General features: G+C 52.7%; 8 protein-coding genes across 8 annotated transcripts; 4 read left to right on the forward strand and 4 right to left on the reverse strand.

Moving 5' to 3' along the window:
• Positions 1-3,579: 3,579 nt before the first annotated feature.
• On the reverse strand, positions 3,580-5,034 carry FIBRA_06895 (uncharacterized protein; the record flags this gene model as incomplete). The annotated part of the gene is made up of 8 exons (XM_012328601.1): positions 3,580-3,618; positions 3,671-3,695; positions 3,757-3,971; positions 4,025-4,072; positions 4,131-4,140; positions 4,204-4,337; positions 4,390-4,534; positions 4,595-5,034. The coding sequence occupies 8 exons, from the start codon at positions 5,032-5,034 to the stop codon at positions 3,580-3,582; spliced, it is 1,056 nt and encodes a 351-aa protein (XP_012183991.1).
• Positions 5,035-6,150: 1,116 nt separating this feature from the next.
• On the reverse strand, positions 6,151-8,318 carry FIBRA_06896 (uncharacterized protein; the record flags this gene model as incomplete). The annotated part of the gene is made up of 8 exons (XM_012328602.1): positions 6,151-6,207; positions 6,267-6,290; positions 6,354-6,443; positions 6,497-6,788; positions 6,847-7,039; positions 7,096-7,945; positions 7,999-8,093; positions 8,156-8,318. 8 exons carry the CDS (start codon positions 8,316-8,318, stop codon positions 6,151-6,153), a joined length of 1,764 nt encoding a protein of 587 aa, XP_012183992.1.
• Positions 8,319-8,982: 664 nt separating this feature from the next.
• Positions 8,983-11,011, reverse strand: FIBRA_06897 (uncharacterized protein; the record flags this gene model as incomplete). Its single annotated transcript, XM_012328603.1, has 10 exons — positions 8,983-9,046; positions 9,102-9,225; positions 9,276-9,348; positions 9,404-9,565; positions 9,757-9,856; positions 9,902-10,245; positions 10,301-10,444; positions 10,507-10,620; positions 10,681-10,763; positions 10,825-11,011. The coding sequence occupies 10 exons, from the start codon at positions 11,009-11,011 to the stop codon at positions 8,983-8,985; spliced, it is 1,395 nt and encodes a 464-aa protein (XP_012183993.1).
• Positions 11,012-11,355: 344 nt separating this feature from the next.
• FIBRA_06898 (uncharacterized protein) lies at positions 11,356-12,751 on the forward strand (the record flags this gene model as incomplete). Its single annotated transcript, XM_012328604.1, has 6 exons — positions 11,356-11,380; positions 11,437-11,605; positions 11,664-11,796; positions 11,987-12,060; positions 12,116-12,218; positions 12,269-12,751. 6 exons carry the CDS (start codon positions 11,356-11,358, stop codon positions 12,749-12,751), a joined length of 987 nt encoding a protein of 328 aa, XP_012183994.1.
• An 844-nt stretch (positions 12,752-13,595) lies between these two features.
• Positions 13,596-15,380, forward strand: FIBRA_06899 (uncharacterized protein; the record flags this gene model as incomplete). Its single annotated transcript, XM_012328605.1, has 2 exons — positions 13,596-13,749; positions 13,819-15,380. 2 exons carry the CDS (start codon positions 13,596-13,598, stop codon positions 15,378-15,380), a joined length of 1,716 nt encoding a protein of 571 aa, XP_012183995.1.
• Positions 15,381-15,739: 359 nt separating this feature from the next.
• Positions 15,740-17,060, forward strand: FIBRA_06900 (uncharacterized protein; the record flags this gene model as incomplete). The annotated part of the gene is made up of 6 exons (XM_012328606.1): positions 15,740-16,060; positions 16,119-16,254; positions 16,307-16,454; positions 16,514-16,659; positions 16,719-16,852; positions 16,914-17,060. The coding sequence occupies 6 exons, from the start codon at positions 15,740-15,742 to the stop codon at positions 17,058-17,060; spliced, it is 1,032 nt and encodes a 343-aa protein (XP_012183996.1).
• A 409-nt stretch (positions 17,061-17,469) lies between these two features.
• Positions 17,470-19,759, reverse strand: FIBRA_06901 (uncharacterized protein; the record flags this gene model as incomplete). Its single annotated transcript, XM_012328607.1, has 8 exons — positions 17,470-17,753; positions 17,978-18,098; positions 18,165-18,241; positions 18,309-18,508; positions 18,562-18,855; positions 18,911-19,010; positions 19,256-19,539; positions 19,593-19,759. The coding sequence occupies 8 exons, from the start codon at positions 19,757-19,759 to the stop codon at positions 17,470-17,472; spliced, it is 1,527 nt and encodes a 508-aa protein (XP_012183997.1).
• Positions 19,760-20,509: 750 nt separating this feature from the next.
• On the forward strand, positions 20,510-22,607 carry FIBRA_06902 (uncharacterized protein; the record flags this gene model as incomplete). The annotated part of the gene is made up of 8 exons (XM_012328608.1): positions 20,510-20,629; positions 20,729-20,842; positions 21,056-21,137; positions 21,190-21,253; positions 21,306-21,373; positions 21,439-21,631; positions 21,690-22,101; positions 22,173-22,607. 8 exons carry the CDS (start codon positions 20,510-20,512, stop codon positions 22,605-22,607), a joined length of 1,488 nt encoding a protein of 495 aa, XP_012183998.1.
• Positions 22,608-23,572: the final 965 nt, after the last annotated feature.

A 23,572-nucleotide genomic window follows, 5' to 3' on the forward strand; every position in this document is an offset into this window, starting at 1 on the left:
GCACGCGCAGGATTGTGGATGAGCAAGAGGGGCAGCCAGAAGAGAGTCGTCAGGTTGTTGAGTGTATCCATCACGCCGGAGGGGCAAATGGCATCCTGCAGTGAAGACGGGAGCCCGAGAGTAGGGCCGTCGCCTGCAGCGTGTGTGCCACGCGGCGGCAGACCACTACGGACCCACCGCAGAATACCAAGCACATGTGCTCCAAAATAATAAACAGACTTTACGCGTTGTCTGCAATCCATCGCAAGTTTACGAACAAGGCTATTCTTCCGCACGGTCATTAATGTTCGCTACAAAACACCTTACAGTATCAATATGTACGCGATGATTCGGAATTGACCACTGGTGTGGCATCTTCGAGGAAGCAGATCTCGGAGAGAGAGAAGGCACGTCCTGTTATTATCCAGTACCCATGGTCTGCCAATGTGCATCCACAAACTCGGACACGCACTTTTCCAGTTCGTTTTGGAGCAAGACTCAGAAGGCCGCTACACTATCAAGAGTCTTGAGTACGACGTGTATCTCCGCTTGTCCAACAAGTGCATCGACCACTCAACATATCCTGTTATATCGTCGTCGAGCGGGTATCTTTGGTCTCTCATCTGCGGAGGATGGCGGCTATTTGTATGTGGCACTCACCATTATTCCATCGGAAACAAAGCGTCCCGCAGAGTGTGCTCTTTTTTGCAGCCAGAATTTTATCTGCACTTGGATCACGGAGAAGAAGATACGCCAGTGCGTCCGCTTGAACGTGCTTGCTTGTCAAAACGCTCATCCGGCACAGGTTCATGCTACCCACCAATTCGAACGCTCCCCCCACTTCACATTCAAGGTATTTCGCTGCCCATTGCTCGCCGATGACTGGCACTAAGGTTCACAGTTTTGGCATCTGGTTTAGGCCCGTTGAAGTGTAGAGCTTCGGCTCTCCACCTCGCAAAGCCAGCTCAGAACAACACCTATCGCCACCATTTCCCGTCTGTAATGCCTCGTTGGCTACAGCGTCCTTTCGTTCACGATCATGAAGGTTGCGATCGCTCGCTCCCACACGCCCATACTCTGCTTGACGACTAGCCATAAGTACGCATGGACGTATAACACCAGTCACTCGCTCGCCGCAAATTTCGGCTCTACACTGCCTAATTTTCTGCTTATAACACGGCGCGTTTACTGGCTCTTCGCGCTTCATATATTGATACCTAATCCGTCCATTCATTTATTTGATCAGATCCTCCTTTCATGACAGCCCACGCCAGGTCCCCTGGGCTTATCGGTACATCTCTGCGCCCGTACTCTGCTTTACCTCAGCGGATGCTGAACGCTCACCGACGATAGAAATAATTAACTTTCGACAGCGACACATGAAGTGCAGAGGATCTGTAAGGAAGCTCAATACATCTGCAGCACTCAAAGACAAGGGAGACATGCTAAAGCGTGACACGCCACTGCATCTTAGCCCAGATCTGAATTCCGTTCGTTGACGCTGGCACTGGCCTGAGACAAGGCACTGGCTGCATAGTGGAAGGCTGGTTCAAATACCTGCCACCATCACCTGCCTGTAAGGCTTTGTCAGCTATAACGTTCTCGTCCACGAACACGAATATTTTATAGCACGCTTCAATCATGTTCATTCTTTACTTGGCAGGTACCCATAAGTATACATGGATGCACAACACCAGTTACTCGCTCGCCGCAGGTTTCGGCTTCGTACCTACTTTACTAATTGAAATATAAAACATACCCCATCACCCTACCTATGCACGGATGACTGTGGAAATGACCATCGCGGACAAGTCTTCGACTAAGCCGCGCTCAGTGTTCCTCTGCGGGAAGGGTTGTATAAATTGTTCATACTAATACAGTAAATGAGTTGTGCGTGCCCGGTAGCTACCTTTATCTCTATATAAACACACAGCGATCCGTATTCTCTCTTGAATATACAAGATTGCTCCCTCATCGGAAGGGCAGCGCACTTGGGGTGACCTCCGTGTGTGTCCATCTCATACAGGTTCCCACAACCTCGGCTCAACAAGAAACTCAAAAATGACCGTTCGTTGACAAAAGCAATCCACCCGAGAAGCATAGCCCATCGTGATGGGCAAATGAAAAACGTCCCAGAGTTCCTGAGGGTATGCTTTCTGGCAGCACACGAGCCGATGTGTCAAGCGGCACACCGCCTAAACTGGAAGGGAATATACTAGTCAGCCAAACAAATCACCGACGGGATAGGCGATGTCAATACCTCAAAGGCGAAGCAGCTCTCACTGAGTTCGCTCGGATACTGCGTGGCATAGACCTGCAGTAGATGAACGATAAGCTCAACGGGACCGACGAGTCCAATCCAAACAAACCGGTGTGTTCTGTGTCCCATCGCACAAGCACACAGAGAGTTCGGGCTTCAAGAACGGGCGAATCCTGTGGCGCGTGCATTCAGGTTTGGTAGCCGTAACACGAAGGCAAATATTTTATACGTGTAGAGTCTGGTCTTGGACCCAGACGTGTCGAACATGCGAGAAGAATGCTCCACGGGGACAAGGCACCAAGAGTAGCGGTTCTGCAACGGCTTGATGTATATAGCGGAGGCGTCTGCGTAAGCATCGGGGAGGCCAAGGTATGTATCGTGCTCGAGACTTTTAATGGTGTAGCGGTCCTTATAGTCCCGTTCGATGATGAACTGCACCGGGATACATCAGTACATTAATTTAATCGTAACAAGAACAGGTCGGACGCGCCTTTTCTTTGCCGGGAACAACAGCTGTCAAGAACGGGGCACCAGAAAGAAGTTCGGCATTCCTGTCCGTGGTGGGGAGTTGTAGAGGCGTGCCGAACTGAACATTGACAATTCGATATGTCCCACTCTGAGGGAGTTTCCAGACCGTGCTTGAGAGCGCGTTCCCCATAATGGCCACTTCCACTACCAGTGTGACGTGAGACGATCAGGCTGATAGCACGGGAAGGTGGGCGGAAAAGATGTGCGGGGAGGTCAGTGGATGTCATTCTGTGAGTACGAGTCCTTATATTTATTCAATATGTTGTTTGGGCCTTGGTGGATCTTGCGCACGTCTGCGTCTATCTACCTTGATAGTCGCCATTGCTGTGACTCAGCGCTCAGCGCTCGCGCGTCTGTTGGATGTTTGGCGCCAGTGTCCATGGGCAGATTGTTTCGCGATCGCTCCCCATTGGATCCCCATGCCTCCCATTGCATCTTCAGCGCCAGAACTGTCAAATTCAGCGTCCGCACTCTGGTAAGAAGAAGACCCAAGCACTTACCTCACCGCCTCAGCGCCATTGAGAAAATCAGCTAGATTAGAATCATTGCATGACTGAACTTTGAGAGTAGCTACCAGTACTATCCTGTCTCTCACTTGTCAGCAGGTCCTACATTTGGCAATTAGTACCACATATCATGATCGTCATTATAATACTTGTTGTGTCACACCTCTACATTCTATCAATCACTATATTTCTTTATAAATCTCGTAAGGTGAGTCGTTCAATGCGTCGCGTGAGTCTAAGCGCTACCTAGGAAGTCATTTCGACAGGAAAATAGGAGGGAAACGAATGAAAATAAAGATCTACAAATCACAGAGCGAGAAGGAAAGTAAGAAGATCCACCAATTTCTGGATAGGGACGATCTTAGTAGAATCTGGTTTAAGGAGGAGCGGCACTTACCTCATGCACCTTCACCACTTCGTCGCTTCGGTAAGAGCTTGACAATTCGATTTCTTTTTACTTCTGCACCATGCTTTCCAAAATACCGCTCGGTCATGAAACTCCAATGCAGAGAGCCGACAATCCAGTCCTGCAATCCTTGTACGTAGAGTGCAACTTCTCGGTCGATGTCGGGACTCCACGAAGGAATCCGCTGCTGGTTTTCGATAAAGCCGTCTATTGTTTGTGCGCACAGCTGTCCGACGTAGTCGATGGCATCCTGCAAGACGAGGCCTTGATGTACCATGAGAATGGGAATCATCTTGCAAAGACCGTTACTTTGTGCACCGCTGAATGAAGTGGAAGTATACACACATTGTGGGTGTCGCCCCTTGACTGTTCAACATTGTAAGAAAAAATATCCTATATCCAGAATCAGCGGCCGGAGAAGGACGATGGTCGTCTACAGTAAGACACGTACGTTGCTCCATCTAATAACGGAGACACTCTTGAGTATGCACTCGTAACGAGGAGCATGTAGTGAAATTGCTCACGTAACGAGATCGTTCGCAGCTTGATTGAGCGACTTGATCACCGGATGTTCCACTACAAAGTCGGGCAGGTCGATGTCCATGGCATATTCAATGAGGTCGAATGACGGTTTGCAACCGCTGGTGTCGCGCCGGATCTATCCATCCTATATTTCAGCGTCGACTCGTCAAAAGCAATACCATGCTTACATCGATGTACGACTCGAGGTCCGGAACGACTCCAGCCTCGCGGTCCATCGTTTGCTGCTGCACAGCCTCGAAGAACAGCTCGAGATTCTCCTTGAAGCGGGCCTGCGGCCCCGGCTTGGCGTCCTTGATGCAGCGCGACCAGTAGCTGTGGGCCGAGCCAGTAAATAAAGAGCAGTGCATCGAGTTCGAAAGCGAACCAACTCACTCTCTCGCCAATCTACTCGCACTGTACTCTCCCTCAGGCTGCTCCTTTCCCTGGAAATGGGTCGGCGCATAACGCTCGGGGAACCAGTGTGCATTCATCACTGCGTCCGCGAGCTGCTCGGTCCCGCGCTCCGCCATCGCGTCGGAGATGTTGTCGAGGTGGAACAGGTAGATCAAGAAATCTGCGACGATGCGGAGGCGCGACGCCGTGGCATTCGGGTAGCAGTGGGCGGTAAGGATCCCTGACTTGAGCGTGTAGATCGCTGCGCGTTTCTTCGGCGAGAGGTCTGGGCAGTTGTCGTCAAGCCATCGATCGGAGGCGGCGGCGATAGCTTCCCCGTCGGGGTGGCGCGTCAGCGGAAACGTGCAATGCGCGATGAGGTCCGGGAGGACAAAGCTGGTTGGAGCGGCACTGATGGTGGCGGGTGGTTGGCCGGGCATAATTGCAAGCAGGGAAGGAATCCAGAAACCCATAAAGTTCAGCCATCCCACCGCCCAATATATAGCCGAAGCAAACGAGGAACAAAGCAAGCCTAGCCGACCTGCGAGGCTTCTCGCCGCCATATTTGATGGGAATATTTGCATGCTTCAGATCCCCAGCTGATCATGGCTTTGTGTAGGGTGCGTAGTGACAATTGGGACTTTGACCAGCGGGTGCAGGTTCCGCGGTAGATGGCTGCCTAATGGCCCAAATGGACGGATCCATCAGAAATTTCTGTGGACGACAAGAAGAAGTTGTGGAGTAACCTAGCTCTAGCGAAGGCACGCTCCACTCAGCGAGCCAATGGTGGCTTGGCAACCTCATAAAATAAAAGGTCCGGCCATGTGCCTTGAACACGAGCAATCTGCGCTAAGAGCGGATCTATCGTCGTACCCTATCGCGACACACAGGCATTGTCGGGACCGAGATCAACCGTTTGGGTTTTGAGTCCTTTCTGCAATAGTTAGCTTCCGCGTCTACGCTTGGCGCACAAATAGTAGAGCCGGAAGCATTGAAGACCAAGTATCTCGATGCGCCTCTTGTGGGAGAAAAGGAGCCCTACGAATGACAAATATGAATACGAACCAATGCCCTCATCCAAGGACGTAAAACGCTGCTTATTGTATGAACACACAATAAGACGCTTAACCGGCAACCCAGGGGACGAGTAGCTTAATCACGGTAGCGACGAATTTGATCGAAAGTATGGCGGACTACATTGAATGAGCTAATAGGTTACATTGTCTTTCCGCTTTACAGAACATCGGCAAGATTGTGTCTCACCTTGGTGTGAGGTCCGGCTGTTGAGCGTCCCAAAATGTAACATAGCGAAATCAACTTACATGAACAGTATTGAATAGCCTGAACGTGAGCAAGAACAGGTGTCGCAAAATTCAAATCAGGATCGTTCTAGATACCAATTCATGCAAATGGCGTTCAGGTGCGTAGTGATTCCTAACCAATCAATCCAAGTCGATATGTTTTTGAAGCGATGTATTCTCGAGTGTATACTGTCCATTACATTATGCGGATATGCGATGCGTTGCTGCGCAAGAAAAAGGGAGCTACAATGCTTGTTAGAGTTTGATGAAAGATGTATCCATGCCGTGAGAGAAGTCCCATATGCAGATCCTCTATATGAGAAGGCCATTTGCATGATAAGCACACACGAATTGAGAGCATGAGATCTTACCTGATCTTCGCCGCAAGACACGATCTACAGAATCCCGGGATTCAATATCAGCGAACAATCTGCACATGCTCACAATCATATTCTCACCTTGGTACAATCAAGCCCCACGCAAAACACTCTCCCAACGTGCCCACCAGTGAGATCAGCGATGAGTGTCCCACTCGTACGATTCCACACCTATTCCAACAGAAAATCAGAAATTCGAAGAGAGCACAACGCATGCGACAAACTTTAACAGTATGGTCGTAGCTCCCGCTCACGACAAGATCGACACTCATCGCCACACTTCGTACCAGGTCTCGGTGTGTACGTGGCCGATTACAGGGTTCAAGATCGCCATTCGGGGAACCCCGGATTCCCTCACCACACGCTGAGCACAACGTGTTTGATGACCGAGAGTGTGATCTAGCAGAATTCGTGGCCGTCGACCACCCTTTCGTGGTAGACAAATCCAAGAGTCGAAGATGTTTGTCAGACGATCCAGATATGACGTATGGCGGCTTGAAATCAGTGGCAGCGATACTGGATGAAATGTACGTCAGCTTGAGATGGTGCGGAATCGAGATTTAAAGGTGTTTACCCTCGACCATGATGTTGCTCGAAAGTGCGCAGTAGGGCACCTGAGTCCGCATCCCACAGCCGTATTGTCCGATCCCCTGATGCCGAGATGATTTGGTTAGACGCGATTGAAACCGCATTGACGGCGGCACGATGGCCCTGGAGGACGTGCTCTGGAGCCATGTCTGGCATCAAGTACGTCCGCACCGTTTTGTCTGGGATGTGAATGGAATGAATAAGCTGTGTAAATTCGTAGGGGCAATAAGCATACCTTTAGAACAAGAAACCAACCGTTTGTCATCGAAGCGCACACATAGCACACTATCTTCATGATCACGTAGCGACTTAATGAGTGACCCAGTAGGTAAATCCCAGATCGCCACCTGCCAGTCGCTTCCCCCGGACGCAATAATGCCATCATGGACGCATATACTGAGCACACTACTCCCATGAGCGTCTTCAATGACGCGTATCACCTGGCCTGTAGTGAGATCCCACTCTCGTATAGAGCGGTCTTTCGATCCTGTAAACAGGACTTGAACGCCAGTGTCAGGGTACGTGTACAGTTGCAGGCAGTATATGGTGTTGGTGTGGCCGTTTGTGACGCCACTCATCGGAAAGGTATACAACATGTAAGACCCATGCAGCATGCGGTTGTGGAGGCGAGTCTGGGTCCGGTGAAGAAGCTTGTAATCGACCTTGACGACATGTTCTGGCTGCTGGGTACGTGACATCGGGCGCAACTGAGCTTCGTGGCTACAAGCAGGGCTTGGGTGAGTAATGGTGGTATAGTCCTGAGCTTCATTGAAGCCATCGACCATCATAGATGCGAAGCCGGAATCCTCTCCGCCCTCGCTGTCGAACACCGCTTCAGAGTCTTCTTCCGCGCCCATACCTTCGTCATCCGAGTCTCCAGAAATAGGATATGTATATGCGGTGTCAGGCATACGGGGGGAAGAAGACGATGTACGCCATTCCCAGTCACGTTGCGAGCATAAAGCCTTCCACAGCGACTGGTCTTCTGCGAGAACGCGCCAACTTCGGCTCACCAACGAGCATGTGAGGAGCGATTCCGACGGAAGGAAGGACAGGATGTGTAGCGCCACTTCATACGGCAGGAGCTGTGGTCGTAAATGTATCTATTTCAATCATTGGACGAGTGTGAGGCACGCACCCCAACTAGGTCAAATCGCAATAGCGGGGCTATCCGGCGCTGTAGCGCAGCGATACTTGAGAAGGGGAGCGAAGATATGATCGCAAAGGCGAGTTCTGGGACGGTGTATGCGTCAAAGACCACGCTACGGAGTAAATCAAAAACAAATGACTCGTACCTTCTTTGTCTCGGATCGAAGTGAAGTTGGCGAGTAATGCGTCCGTACGCTGCAGCCTGAGGATCTCTCTGCAAGAGTTGCTTTCGACACTCATCTTCTCGATATTCTGGTAGGGGTAGGCTTGAAGGGATGATGGCGGGAAGACGCAAGCGAGCTGGAGCATATAGGCGTCTAACACACTGTTGCTCGGCTGTCAGAGTTTACGACTAATTAATCGCGACAATTGTAATGAGCGCACCGACGCTCGAACAGTCAAATAGAACCAGCTTCAGATGTCGGCAGTGGATAGTCGGATGATAAAGTACACGACCGGCCACTGGAGAGCGGTGGCGACGATGTGGCTGAAGGCCGTTTCATTGTCATATACTTGTGGCGGGCGTTTATTTTCTCTTTACTGAGCTGGTCAGCGGATCAGCACTTCGCTCCTACAGTCCTGAAAAAGCGACCGATCCCGTGGCTCCCAAAGGCCCGACGACACTGGCAAGAAATACGATAGCAGAGATTCGAACCGGAGGACTACTCAAAACTTGGTCATTGCGCACTCAAGGATTATGCCTTTCCAAGTGGCGATAGAGAACAGCTGCGGACAAGTGGAAAGTTCCATTGCACGAGCTCTATAATGCACATGGTAATGATACAAGACAGCTCAGGAGCCATCAAATGAAATACGCAGTGAACCCTGGGCGGAGGGTACGCTGTGATATGAATACGATATGCAAGACGATGGTCGCAACGAAGGAAGTGTAGTAATGGAGGAGCAAAAACGCGGAACAGACCCACAACCCTAACCTAGTGACATAAATGCAGTCCATAATGAGGTTAATGGCTCAGTGTTGAGCCCAATTAATCGTATTGATGTCGATGCCCTCCTGGACCATCTCCCACAACGGACTATAATAGGAGTGGATATTAGAGCATAGGATGAAAATCGTTGAGATATGCATACCTCATGTCACGCAATTTCTGCACAACGGCAACAATTTTTTCGACAACGAAGTCGATCTCAGCCTCCGTCGTGAAGCGGCCCATCCCGAACCGAAGAGAGGAGTGTGCCATGTCCTCAGCAGCACCTGATCGTTGTTATTAGCAAGGCTCATTATCATACCACCAATATACTCACCAAGGGCACGAAGAACGTACGACGGCTCAAGAGACGCCGATGTGCACGCACTTCCTGACGAGAGAGCAATATCCTGCCAGAAAGGATAATCAGCACACTCTTTGTGCACGAATAGGCGAGCATCATACCTTCAGCGCCATCAGAAGACTCTCGCCTTCCACGTATGCAAAGCTTAAATTGACGCAGCCAGGATAGCCGTTCACGTCGCCATTGCGGATGACATGGTCGACCTTTGCGTTAATGCCGGCAATAAGACGGTCAGAGAGCTCTCTGACACGAGCATGATCCCGCTAAAAATGTGCCATCAGTATGGCGCACAGATGGGTCGAAGATGATATGATGGGGCAAAAGCTCAGTACCCCTGCACGGTGCATCTCGGCTACGCCGGCGCTGGGCGAGGCCCAGACCAGCCGCGAAGCTCATGTCATATATAAGGTTGCGTGCGGGTTTCATCAAAGCACCAGACGGAACTCGTACTCACCGCCATTTCTTGCTTCGCAATCCGTGCTGCTTCACCAATCCCAACCACGAGCGCAGGCGCAAGTGTTCCGCTCCGTAAGCCACGCTCCTGCCCACCACCGCTAATGATAGGGTCAATGCGAACGCGGGGTCGCCGCCGGACGTACGCGGCACCAATGCCTTTGGGACCATACAGCTTGTGGCCGGAGATACTAAGCAAGTCGACGTTCATCTCGTTAACATCAATGGGTATTTTGCCAGTTGCCTGCGCAGCGTCGGTATGGAAGTGCACGCCACGGTGCTTGCGCAGTAGTGCGCCGATTTCCTTCATTGGTTGGATAACACCAGTCTCGTTGTTCACAGTCATGATAGAGACAAGCGAGGTATCGGGACGGATGGCAGCCTCGAGCTCAGCAAGGTCGACGATACCGTTCTTCTGCACAGGCAAGTACGTGACATCGAAACCTTCTTCCTGAAGCTTGCGGCACGAATCCAGGACACATTTATGCTCCTAAGATCAGCTGGTAAGAAGAGTAATCCTAACTTGCTGATTGGCTCAAACCTACTGTCTGCACAGTAATGACATGCTTCTTTCGGTCCTTGTGGAAGCGGGCGACGCCTTTTATGGCCATATTGTTCGTTTCAGTGGCGCCTGATGTGAAAACGATGTCTTTTGGGTCGGCACCAATGAGGTCTGCCACATGCTGTGTCTGTTGTCAGCATGGAACGCGCGAAATCAATTCAGGGAACACGCCTTTCGTGCATCCTCCACGGCCGTTTCTGCCTCCCATCCGTAGGCGTGGGTTCTACTGTGTGGGTTGCCGTACTGGTCGGTCAGGAAGGGCAGCATAGCGTCGAGTACTCGGGGATCGACTGGAGTCGTTGCCTGTAGGGGACACAGAACGTGAGATAATGGCAACGAGCGGAGATAAGCGCGGCCACCCACTTGCATGTCGAGGTAAATAGGGCGGAGGACGCTGCCTATGTTCCCCTCGCGTCGAGGAACCTCCAATTTGAAGCCAAACATGTCTGCAGGTGAATGTAAGCCGCGGGCAGGCGGAATGGGTGCGTACAAACGACGCCAGCTCACCTGCGCTGGGTGTGAAGTGCTCATCGCCCTCATACGACGATGGAACATCGACGACACTCGCTCTGTCGGCACCCGACGGCTGCACGAGTGTCCTGCGAGCATTTTTGATCGCGAGCTTGGCGGACGAGGCCCTGAGGGCGGAGCGAGAGACGGACTTGCTCGCCTGGGATGACACTCTGGAGAGCATGGTGGTGGTGGATACGGAATGGGAGCGAAAGGGCGGATTATCTGATAAGTACTGGCCATAGCGCGGGGCGCCGGAATCGCGAGGCGGTGATTGGTCAGGAAGTCACGGCAGGCCCATCTCTAGCCAATCGCCGCGCGCGACATCCTCAGCGGCCGACGGGATTCGTCGCCGGCCGCCACCAGACTCCCACCCGGCTCAGCCCGTCGCCCTATCCCCAGCCCAGCTTTGCTAAGTCAATCGTTACCATATTTAGAAATAGCCTCGTGTCGACGCACGGACCACCTGCGGCATCCTTTTGAACTCAGCCGACCACAACAAACCTTATTCCTTTCTCTTTCACCGCCATGGCTCGTCGTCTCTACCTCGGCAGTAATGCATCTTGCTCAGTTCGCAGCTTCAACACCTTCACTTATGCTTTTTCATAGGACTTCCCCCTGATGCGCGCTCTGAAGACGTGTCCAAGTTTTTCGATGGGTATGGTCGCATTGTGGACTGTCGTGTCATGACCGGCTTTGGCTTCGTCGAGTTCGAAAGTTCCCGCGATGCAGACGACGCTGTCCGCGACTTCAACGGGAAAGCCTTTATGGGAGCCAAGTATGACCTCTTGTCTCCGCCCTTCGCTTTAGGTGCCTGGTGCTGACTAGTTGCAAAGTATTGTTGTTGAATTTGCAAAGGAAAGTCGCCCTCGCAGGGAAGTGTTCGAACCCGAACGCGCCCCTCGTGCAAGACGCCCTCCTGGATTCCGCCTCGTTGTTTCAGGCATATCTCGTGACACAAGCTGGCAGGTATGAATACCTCATTCACCGTGTGGACTGTCGACTGTGATCTGGCGTCATTGGGCTCCGTCCACTTGTTTACATGGCGTTCGGGATGCTTTGGCTCGAATCCAGTTCTGGAATGCGTGGCCGGAGAACGTGGCTTACCCTGGATCAAACACTGGGCCTTGTCAGATCGGGCTGATTGTATTTCACCTAGGATTTGAAAGATTTCGGTCGCGAAGCTGGCAGCGTCTCTTACGCAGACATCGATCGCGATGCTGCTGGAGAAGGGTATATCTTTAAAGCCAATGATTACTTTTGTCTGCTGACAATTTGATTATGTTAGTATCCTAGAGTACCTTTCTCGTGATGATGCCGAGCGCGCTGTGAAAGAACTCGATGGTAAAGATCTCCGTGGTCAGCCTGTTCGCGTCGCCCTAGATCTTGAGGTGTGTATTTCCGTCATACACACAGCCTGAACTCACGAGTGTCTTTCTAGCGGAGTGGTCCGGACAACTATCGTCGGGACACACGTCGTGATGATCGTGGTGGTCGAGATGAACGTTACGGGCGTGACGATCGTCATACTAGAGATGACCGTTATGCTCGGGATGATCGTTACACCAGGGATGACAGACATGTTAGGGACGACCGCTTTGGAAGAGATGATCGCGCTCCAAGAGACGATCGTCGGGAGGACCGTGCCCCATACCGTCGGGATCGGTCTCGGTCCCCTCCTCGGCGCAGCGACTTTGACGATCGTCGGGCCCCCAGGTCTCCCCCTCCGAGGAGGGATGTTGATGAAAAAAGGCCTGCAGGGTACGATGATCGGCGGAGCAGCTATGATGACCGTCGAGGCCCTGACCCTTATTATTATGATCGTCGTAGGGATGACAGAAGACGCGACGAGAAGGAGGAACGATTCGACGACAGGGCTCCTAGACATGCCAATGCGAACGGTGATAGTGGATGGGCGCGATGAGTGGGCCGTGGCTTTCTGGATAACGTCCGATTGCTAGGTGGACCGATTACTTTGGTGGCCCACGAAAGGAGCTTCAAAAAGGCGTTTGGGACAGACTGCTCGATATGATTCTCTGTACGGACCGCGCATCGTGTACTTGAGGTTGGCTTATCCCGTGTTGGATCGCATTCGTGGATGGCTTCCGTTGGCAGATTCCCGAGGCCTGAGGACCGTGCTTATTGGCGCGTAGAACAGGACGAGAAGGTTGTCCGTGGATGGCTCGCCTTGTGGAGAGGAATTGATGTGGGCTCAAGCGGTGAAGCCGTTCAGAACTGGCCTGATAGGCGTGTGCACAGAAGATCCTGCCTGTGTTCTCTGCGCGTGGCGATAGAAGGACTATTGGTGGGAATAGTCGTCCAAGGCCTCTGGATCCCAGTGGCTTTCAGCTGCCAGGTGCAAGCCCAACTTGGATACGACCAGATCATGGATTGTCGTGGTGGCCGCCGCATTGCAGATTCGCTGGTCAAATTTGTGTTGAAAATCTTCCCATTTATCTGTGATGTGCATGTAGTTTCAATGCAATGTTATTTTGCTTTCTCTGTAAATCTTCTGTGGCACGGACCCATTGGCGAAGGCGCACCCCAAGTGGGTAGGTGGCTTACCATTGTTTATTGTGTGCGAACTGAGTAATGTTGCTCGAATAAGAGGTAACCAATTTACGACAGATATTGGTAATAGTGTCAGCAGACTCGCCGCCATGAGTTTATAGCATGTTGTTGGGATTATGATCCTTCCACGGTACGTCTGCTCATGAATGGTCTCAGGAGTCCCTACCTAGCTACCTCCAGACATACCAACATCCAATATGTCTAACTGTCTTCCGGCGAAATCTCACAACGATGAGATCTACATTATGCCTGGTGGGTGGCAAGATGGCCATGGTACCGGCGTCGATGTCTACAGCGACCCTCCACCATTCGCGACGCAACCAGTTCCTTGGGTGACCCTCAACCTGGAAGGTAAGCGGCAGCCAGGCCTTTTCTCTTCTAACGGTTGTTTCCCCATGCTAATATCTTGCATCTCACAAGAAAAGGTAGAGCAGGATGTCCCATCGTCAGCGGGAAGCAATCTGAGCACGCAAGTAGTTCATAGATTGCTTGACGAATACATCATCAACGAGCTCCCTATCTTCCTCATCTACCTACCGGAGATGGCACTTGTTCATCGCTCGGCCATTAAGAAACAGCTGGAGCCCACCGGCTGGATTGATGAACTCATCCAACAGCACCAGGAGATGTCCGACTCGCTGCCGTCACCGATGCTGGTGGGTCATGTCGAAGATGGAGTCCCGAGTTATGTCGAATACATGATCATGAGTGAGATCAAGGAGAAGTTGCGGTATGCGATCTTCTCGCACAGATGGCTCCCGGAGGGCGAGCCTTCGTTCCAGGACTTCGCGTCAGGGAGCATAATGGAAGGAAATATACGTAGGCTATGGAACGGGATCGCTGCGTCTGGAGACGTTCCGCTCGCTTTGGTATACCGCAGGCTACGCGAATCGATGCCACGGGCACAGGCTGGATATAGCAAGCTGCTGATGTTCTGCGAAGTTGCAAGGCGGCGTGGATGCGGCTGGGCGTGGTCAGACACCTGCTGCATCAACAAGACGAGTAGCGCGGAGCTTGAGGAGTCCATTCGCTCCATGTTCAGCTGGTACAGGAAGGCGCACGTATGTATCGTGTACCTCAAGGACACAACGAACGAGGAACTGGAGCTGGAACAGGACGAGTGGTTCACACGGGGATGGACGCTGCAGGAACTACTGGCACCAGAGTGTAGCAAGTTTTACAATGGGGTTTGGGAGCCGATGACAGGCCAGGACAATGACAAGGAGTACGAGTTTGACCACGAGGAGGGTTGTAAGGCAGGCGCTGGTGCCTCGTTCCTACGCAGGGTCTCGTCGATTACAGGAATTCCGGTGTCGACGATCACGGATTTCAAGCCAGGACTTCAGGACGTCCGTGGTATGATGGTTTGGGCCTCCAAACGGCACACGACCCGTATTGAGGACATGGCCTACAGCCTCATCGGCCTGCTCGATGTTGATCTCAGAATCTCGTACGGGGAGGGGAAGCGTGCGTTCTACCGGCTCCAAGTTGCGATCTTAGAGAATTGCGCTGAATTCGGGCTCCTTGTGTGGAGCGGGGGCGCGTCGGCTTACAACAGCGCGATAGCTGCAGGGCCAGAATGCTTCTGCCCTGTAGCGTGGGGACCGTTGTCGCCCGTATACTCTGGCGTGCAGAAGAGTTCGGGTGTGGAGCTCAGCTCTGCGTTCACGAACTACGGGTTACGGCTCCCGTTGTCTGTTTACGACGGCCGCAAACAGCGGCAGGACACAGACACGATGTGGTTAGATGTCGAAGAATTGGGTCTGGTAGAAACTAAGACCAAGTATGAAAATCCTCTCATTGATGTCCGGGTCGCAATTGTGCAAAATAATGCGGAGCACCACCCTGGAGATCTAGTTGTAGCGATCCTACTGCTCCCTTATGGTACAGGAGGAGTATACAATGTTTTTCCGACAACAGAGCCTGTTGTTGTGCCACGGCCGGTGGAGCTCAAACCTCTTGAAACGGTATACATACGTTAGATATTCCGGGGATAGGGTGTTTGCGAGTTGGGGTCTCGTAAAGTGCACGTATGTCAGTAGAGCGCAGAGCGCTCAGGCATTATTTCCCTGTAGGTGTATAATATGCATGATATACGACACAACAGCATAGAGAACCAGCGAGGATTACTTTGTTGCTTCACTAGACGCCGCCGGATAACATGACCGGCACAATGACGTCAGAGATAATAAACTTAGTCAGTAGAACAGCGCGCACCACTGAACCAGCAAGTCCGCATTCGCCGAGATCCCTGGGCCGTGTATAAAACCCCCGCAACCAAACAAGCACACGCCATTCCCAGCCCCATTCAACAATCATACCACCGTTCTCACCAACCAATATGTTCCGAGTGCCCCCCACCCTCCGCCTGGCCCCCCTCTTGCTCAGGAAACCATTCTCGGCCACCTCTCACGCCCCTTCCTTCGCAACACAGCTGAGATCGCAATTATACCCCAAATCTACATACACGTATTCTTTGCGCAGCCAGGTGCTCGCGCGCGGTGTCGCGAACAGCGTGTCTGGGCGTCCGGGCTCGCAGACGGCCAGGCAGGCGGCGCTGAACATCAAGGAAGAGGTTGGCAACTCCACGACTGACCTTGCGAAGGCCATCGCCGGCGGGAACGTCTTCCAGGACGCAGTCCTGCCCACGAGCCAGACATTCGTGCGTATCTTCACTATCATTGGCGCTCGGTCGGTGACACTATGGTGGTCTCGTGCAGCTCGGGATCACTAACGCGGTAGCGTCTGCCGTGCCCCAGCCGTACATCATCTTTGGGCTTGCTGGTGGCCTCCCATACGTCGGCGCGGCGGGCGCGACCATCTACCTCGCCCGTCAAGCCGGGATTGCCACCACAGGTGGGTCGTAGATCTGCCTTGTCTGAAATAGCCAGCCAAATCGTTTGAGTAGGCTTCGCCTCCAATATCGACCCCGGCGTGGCGATCACGGTGCTCGACCATGCATTGAACATCCAGATGACGTATGGCGCCGTTCTACTCTCGTTCCTCGGTGCGCTCCATTGGGGATTTGAATTCGCTGGCTATGGCGGGCACAAAGGGTGCGTCTTTTCCGGGTGGCTGCACGGGCTGGACGTGAGCAACATACATTTCGTTTCAGGTACACCCGTCTGCTGCTCGGCGCGGCACCCGTTGTCTTTGGCTGGTCGACGCTCGCGCTGCAGCCTATTGAGGCACTCATCACGCAATGGGTCGGGTTCACCATGATGTGGTGGGCAGACTTGCGTGCCACTGGCGCCGGATGGAGTGCGTTCTTGCCATGGCTGAGCCTGCTAATCGGAATTTTCTGACATATTTTACTTCAGCACCCGCATGGTACTCGCAGTATCGCTTCTACTTGTCCATTCTAGTCGGAACCTGCATCATTGGCTCGCTTGCAGCGACCAGTTACTGGGGCCCAATAGGCGGGCATGGATTGATAAGCCATGACTTGAACATGGTGCGTACCTCGCAATTGCCTAATATCTTGGTTGGCGCTTGACACAGCTTTCGATATGCAGATTCGTGCTGAGCGCAAGCAAAAACAACCTGAAAGCGCGGGCCTTGTTTCTGGCGACATCGAAGCATTGCTCGCGCCGGAAGACAGCGATGCATATGTCATCATCAGGAAGAAGAGCAGTGCGCACGAGAGCCAGCAATCCGAGTGAGCACCTAGAGATTATTCAGTGAGGGGCGTTTATCATCTAGTTAATCTTTTCCGGTCATCCGGAACCAATATCCGCAGTGACGTGCCCAGTAGCAGTGTATCAATTTAATGTACAGTAGTGTACAAGTGTACAGCAGCCGTAGCACGTTTCATGAATGATGCATGATGTACCATAGCTAACAGAATCTTAGCCTGCTCAATATTATTCTGTTGATGTGTATTGCCGAACTGACCTAGTGACATAGCTGAGTTATTGCACCGGTGTAATTTACTCGCGGGTCGATGGTGGTGATTGATTGGAATTTACCCAGAACCTGACCAAAAGACTGCGAGATTCTCCATGGTGAGCCACAATCACTGTCATCAGGATGTTGCAACACACTTGTAGAGTCTCACCTCGCTGTGCTTCGCTACGCCTCGGTGTAGACGAACAGATGGGAATCGCCTTCTAGGCCCCACCAATCCAACTCGTGTCCGTCGTCCCCGTCGATCTCCACGAGGTTGTCGTTGGGCATCTTCAGCCACATCCTTAGAGAAGCCTGCTGGGCCCTGGGAATTTTGCATGACTTGATTAATTTCATACGGAACGCCCGCACGGACATAGTCGGTAGTACACGTAGACGCGTTGAGGGACTGGCGTCCGCAATATCACCAGTGGCCGTAGGTATCTGGGCGCATAGGCACACGGAAATCTCTAAGGAACGCTTGTTAGAGACGGGGTGGGCGGCCGAGAGGCAGCTGCTTGCCTATGAGGCGGCTGCTCAGCGTGTCCTGTTGGCTCCGAGTCGCAGTCTGTGGGGTATCCGGCCGGCCATGCTCTGCGCAGCGGTGATGTGGACAGCAATATCACATTGTGGGAAGGGGGCAGCGGGAAATGGGCCGTCAGCAGGCTACATGACATCGGAAACGCCGACATACTCTCACATAACGCGGCCCATTGCGGGTGCTCTCGCTGCCTCGCGTCTTCGTTCGTCGGTCCGTGCCGGTTCACGTAGGACAGGTAGAATAGCTCGCTGTCGGCTCGTTCATGAAGCGAGATCTATGAGAGCGCGAACGCCCAGTGCCAATCAGTACTCCACGTGCGGAATGAGGCGGGAGATCGCACAGCAGCTGCATCAAGTGTCGTCAAGGAGGGAATACTCGCAATGGCGAACTGCCTCGCATTTCTTATTTGCTCAGGATCTAGATGCATTGACATAAACCAAAATGCTATAGACGATCAGGTCGGAACGGACAACAGGGCAGTTACCTTCGACAAGCGGGTTTCCCGTGAGTGAGAGTGACTCAAGCTCCGGGCACCAGCACGGGATGGCGTTTATGTCGCGCCAGGAGCTCAAGCGGTTGAAAGAAAGTGAGAGGTGTTGTAGGTGCTGGAGCGACGAGACCCACCCATCGGATGGAGGCTCTATGCGCTCAAGGGAATTTGCTGTCAAGACTAGGCGCCGGAGTCTGCAAATATCAAGTCAGAGAATGATGGAGGAACTTCACGAACAGAGATGTACGCTGGATATGTCCGGAGAGCATCACAAACCGTGAGCCAGTTGCTGATGCGATTGGTGTCAAAATTGAGATCCTCGAGTGTCGAGTTCTTCACGGATCCAAGACAACTGTTGTCAGAGAATAAATGTTCCAGGCGATTGTAGCCCATCTCAACAGAGCGAAGTACAGGCATGTCAACGATTATGCGCTGCATTGCATGCCACTCCGTGAGCGTCGCATTGAGCTGGAGTTCACGCAAGTGCCGGAATGCGGATGCCCCACGAAATGCGCCAGTCGGAGGCTGCAAGCGATTCTGACTGCCGTATGACCACTTTAATATTAGAAACAATCTCATTTTTCAGCATTGCGTACTTGAGAGCCAGTCTATGCAGCTGCGGCAGCTGGTCCGTGATCATGGCGACGACGTCCCACGAGCGTATCAGGTTTTTTGAAAGGTCGAGTCCACGAGTGCCTAACAATTATACGCATAAGTGTATTAGTGTCGAAACCCAGATATTATCGAAAACAGGGATGTGCTGTGCACGTGTGAAACAACGGAGGAGCAGCTCAGGTGAGATGCACGGGTAGATGTGACGAAATTGCCACAATTACCAGCACGGACGGAATCCAAACCGAAGCTCCCGTACCGTCCAGTTCAGGTGAAACACGAGTACCCATCGCCACATTGACCACAAATATGGAATTTTGCGCACTCACCAGGACATGTATTTGTGATGGTCCCAGGTGGGTCGGCAGTTGCAACATTCTCACCATCTAAGCTAATCTCCCGGAGGCGCTCTAGCTGCGCCAGGTTGCCTCTAATCCTGTCCAGGCCGACAGCCTCCACCTCGATCGCGCCATTTGACGACCCCAGTATGACCTTCTCTACAGCAGTCGACCCTCGTGGTAGTTCAATGTACTTCGAAATCAAAGATGTCAAGAACGACTGTCCGTACGTTATTGCGGGAGACTGGCGGATGAACGAGCCTGCGCCTGGGACTCTGGAATGATGGGTAGTTCGCTCCCCGACGCGATGAAGCAGATGTAATCTCACGAGCAGGAAAAGTAGCGCTTTCCGTCCTTCACGCCATCGTGTTTTCCTCGCTGTGGGTCGTCCCATTCAACTCCGAGCCATGTGCCAGCAGTGCCTTCAATTTCGCCTACGAATCTGACTGTGCCGAGATATCCGGAGTGGCTCAGTCGAGTCCCGACAGACGGCATTTCTTGACTTCTCATGCCACTGGAAAGTGGCGGTGCAATGTCTAGCTTTCCCAATAATACTAAATCGTAGTCTAGATTCGTCCGAGCCTGTTATTACAATAGATCATATGAATAGAGTGAATTTGTCGCCGATAAATGCGGCCCTGGTATATGTTTTCAGATATGCAGGTTACAGATGACTTAATAGTATGTGGACATACAGCATATTTTTTACGCATAGCTTCTACTAGCTCAGTCAGTTTTCTGTATCCATTTTACCCATTACTCAGGCTATGGATAAAATCGCACCGCTATGTTTTGTCCCTCAGACCGAAGCACATTGACAGCAATCGCACCGTTTGCTCCGATCGTATGTACTCACCGGAAATAAATTATTGGCGTGACTTGGTGTAAGCGTTTCCCTTGCTGATTGGACGGCGTTGAAAGTAAAACCGTAAAGACGTCGAGAGAGAGAGAAACCGCGACCATGAAGCCCAAGATTCTAAGTCACCTACAATGCTTACGCAATATCACTTTGAATAATATGCTCTAGAAAAATGTTTGAAATTGGGCAAGTTGTGAAAATATTGATACGACAACTTTGAGATAGCATAGAGTCTCACGTCTAGACTATATTCGTCGCGTGTTACCGGTCAACTGATTGGCTGGCTGAGCCGCGCATTTCGGTGACACGGACAGCCGTCTAGCCGACAAGATTCCTCCGGCCTCCCACAAACTCGAAAGTGCGTTCTCTACTTGCTCCCAACTTCCATGTTTGCACGCCGTCTTCGTCTGGGGAGAATGACGTCTTCAACCCGTGCAGCTGCGCAGAGGACAGCTGCGATTCACAAGCACATGTCCTCCAGCGCGCCCGACCAGCCGTCCGATGAGGTGAGCACACAGCGCTGTATAACTTGCTGTGCCAGGTCGCACTGTGTGGCTGCCATGTCGCGCTCGGAAATACCGGTGGCTCATTCCATATACGTGTAGCCGCTCGTGGTGTTCAAGTCGGACGGCTGTCTGAGGTCGTATGCGCTTAATCGGCCGTCAAAACTGAACGCGCTCAATCAGCCCATGCTAGATCTCCTGAGGCCACAAATAGAGGTGCGTCTCTTTCAGACGTACGTGTATGTGACAGTCTGAGCGAAGTTTACGGGGAGGGGAGCGCGCTGCTGGACTGTGAGCTGGCGCATGTCGGCCGAACGTTCATGTACAGTCCGGCTCCATTTTGAGCGGCGAACTGAGGCCCAGGATCAACCACACCCTCTGTGTTATTTGTGGCCACTATATTGATCAGCTTGTTTTTGCGTTCCATAGGAGTGGAGCAAAGGCGATCTCCCGGGTGTCATTGTGGGTACAGGTATTGGCAGAGCATTCTGCGCGGGCGGTGATGTAGCGAGTAAGTGTTCCTTCATTCTTGAGAGCTCGATGCAGATGGCTGACAAACCTAGCCGTTGTTGAGGACGCCGCGCATCCGGATACGCTCCCCAAAGCGATCAGGTTTTTTTCGCAGGAGTGAGTTATGCGGGCTCATCTCCGTTCCGTGCCTCATACTGATGTCACCCAGGTTTGAGTTGGACCACATACTGGCGACTATGCCCAAGCCATATATTTCCATCATGGACGGAATCACGAGTTAGTCATCGTCATCTACCATTACAACGCGTATAATCTTGCTTATTTTTATGCAATACAAATAGTGGGCGGCGGTGTCGGGCTTGGCGTGAACGCGCCTTTTCGGATAGCGACCGAAAACACGAATTTCGCCATGCCCGAGACTAAGATCGGGTACTGCCCCGACGTTGGCGCGAGCTTCTTCCTCTCGCGCGTCGACGGCGAGATCGGAACATACCTCGGGCTTACCTCCGAAAGCCTGCGCGGCCGAGCGGCTTTGTGCGTCTCCTCCCTCCCCCTCCGGGGCTTGTTGCATTCGTTACTCACGCCCGCCCAGCGAGCACGGCTTTGCTACTCACTTTGTCCCCGCGCGCCGGATCCCAGGCCTGCTCGAGCGCCTCGCGGCGATGGACGCACCATCGTACGCGCAAATCGACGCGCTGCTCGAGGAGCACCGTGCCGAGCGCATGCCGGGCGAGCCGAGCAGTCCTCTCGTCGGCGCGGTACGCGTGGCGCTCGACGCGGCGTTCAGGCACGATACAGTCGAGGAGATCGTAGCAGAGCTGGAGACGCTCGCAAGTGGCAGCGAGCACGCAGCCGTCCGCGAGTGGGCGGCGAGCACACTAGAGGCGCTTGCCCAGCGGAGCCCAACGAGCCTCAAGGTCGCGCTGGCCGCCGTGCGAAAGGGCAAGGCGATGACGCTGCTCGAGGCGCTGCAGATGGAAATGAACATTGCGTCGGCGTTCTGCGTGCGTGCTGGATCTGTTTGCTCTGCGCGCTTCGCGCTCATATCTGGCTTCTCATTTTGTGCGTCCTGCAGCACGGCGTCAGCCCTGACTTCCGCACTGGCGTCACGGCGGTGATGGTGACGAAGCTGAAGGGGCGGCCAGATTGGTCCCCTGCGACGCTGGACGGCGTGTCGGACGCGTGGGTACGGAAGGAGTTTTTCGAGACGTACAACCCGGACCAGGGAACCGCCCCACGGCTGGCGTCTACAGTTTCGTCGGCGAAGGGGGCGGTCGATCCGATGCGATACGCGCTGCCGACAGAGGATGAGATTCGACAGATGGTGGACGGGAGCCATAGGAGTAGTGGGAGCACGGTGGTGACATTGGAAGAGCTGGTGAAGAAGTTTGAGGAGCTGAAACGAGGCAAGTCGGGCGTTCGGGAGAAGGTCCTCGAGGTAGTGCAGCGGCGGTGCACAACGGAGGAGGACAAACATCTCGGCCAGAAGTGGCTTGTGTGGAAACACTAGTCGCAGCGGTTTACAATTGATTTACCTTTACGAGCTTACTTTCATCAGTAAAATTTGAAGCTGGCATATGTTCAATTTTGCTCCCGGAAGATGTGAAAGTTGTTATGGAACCGGCACAATAGCGCAGCAGGAATCAGGCATGCGTTTCACGATATATTTCGTATGGTACGTCAGTGTCCTGAAATTGTGACAAAGTCTGGAGGAATTGGTTATTATGATTTGATTATACGAAAGTCCCCTCTTACTGCACTGATCATACCATAGAATTCTGTCACCATGAGATCTGAAAATATTCATATTCCAACGGGTCGCAATCAATACCTAGGTGGGCGGTCGTACCGATAAATGATGTCGAACAATTGGCTGACAGCACCGTGAAGAAACTGTGACATTGCAAGGGATTTGGACCAGAATTGAAAACGTCGACATATCTTGTATTTCCCCGCAGCTATTGGTCCCCGCAACTATTGAAATCTCCTCATTCTGGCTCTGGCGTATAGTCGATGATGACCTGTCCAATCTCAAGAGCATCCTTGCTGAAAGCCCGTACGTTCTTGACGACCCAGTGCTAGCCAACTCCCCTCCGTGCCCACGCCAGCTTCATCCTCAACACGGCCCTCGGCCGGCTTTCTCCTGACGAGCATGTGCCTCTATAAAGCCCTTGTCAGCGAGAATCGGCGGCCCTTCAGGACGTAGACCGCATCTGAGCACCCACAGGTGAACACGGTGTACTGCGCACGCACTCGGCCTCTCTGGCGACGCTGGGTCAGTTTGTATCCAGTGCTGAATTCCGGACTCCGAGCCCCGTCATCACGGTGATGCCTGGGAGCAGGGCGTTGGGATCCTTCTCGGAGAAGAGGCACAGCATGCCTGCGCTGAGAAAGCAGCCAGGCCTTGCCCCGTTCCCCGCATACCGTCTGGACTGCGCCGCGGATTCCACCGCGAGCTCAGATTGGTGATGTCGA

This window comes from Fibroporia radiculosa, assembly GCF_000313525.1.
Source record: "Fibroporia radiculosa TFFH 294 genomic supercontigs, scaffold9395, whole genome shotgun sequence".
NCBI lineage: Eukaryota > Fungi > Basidiomycota > Agaricomycetes > Polyporales > Fibroporiaceae > Fibroporia > Fibroporia radiculosa.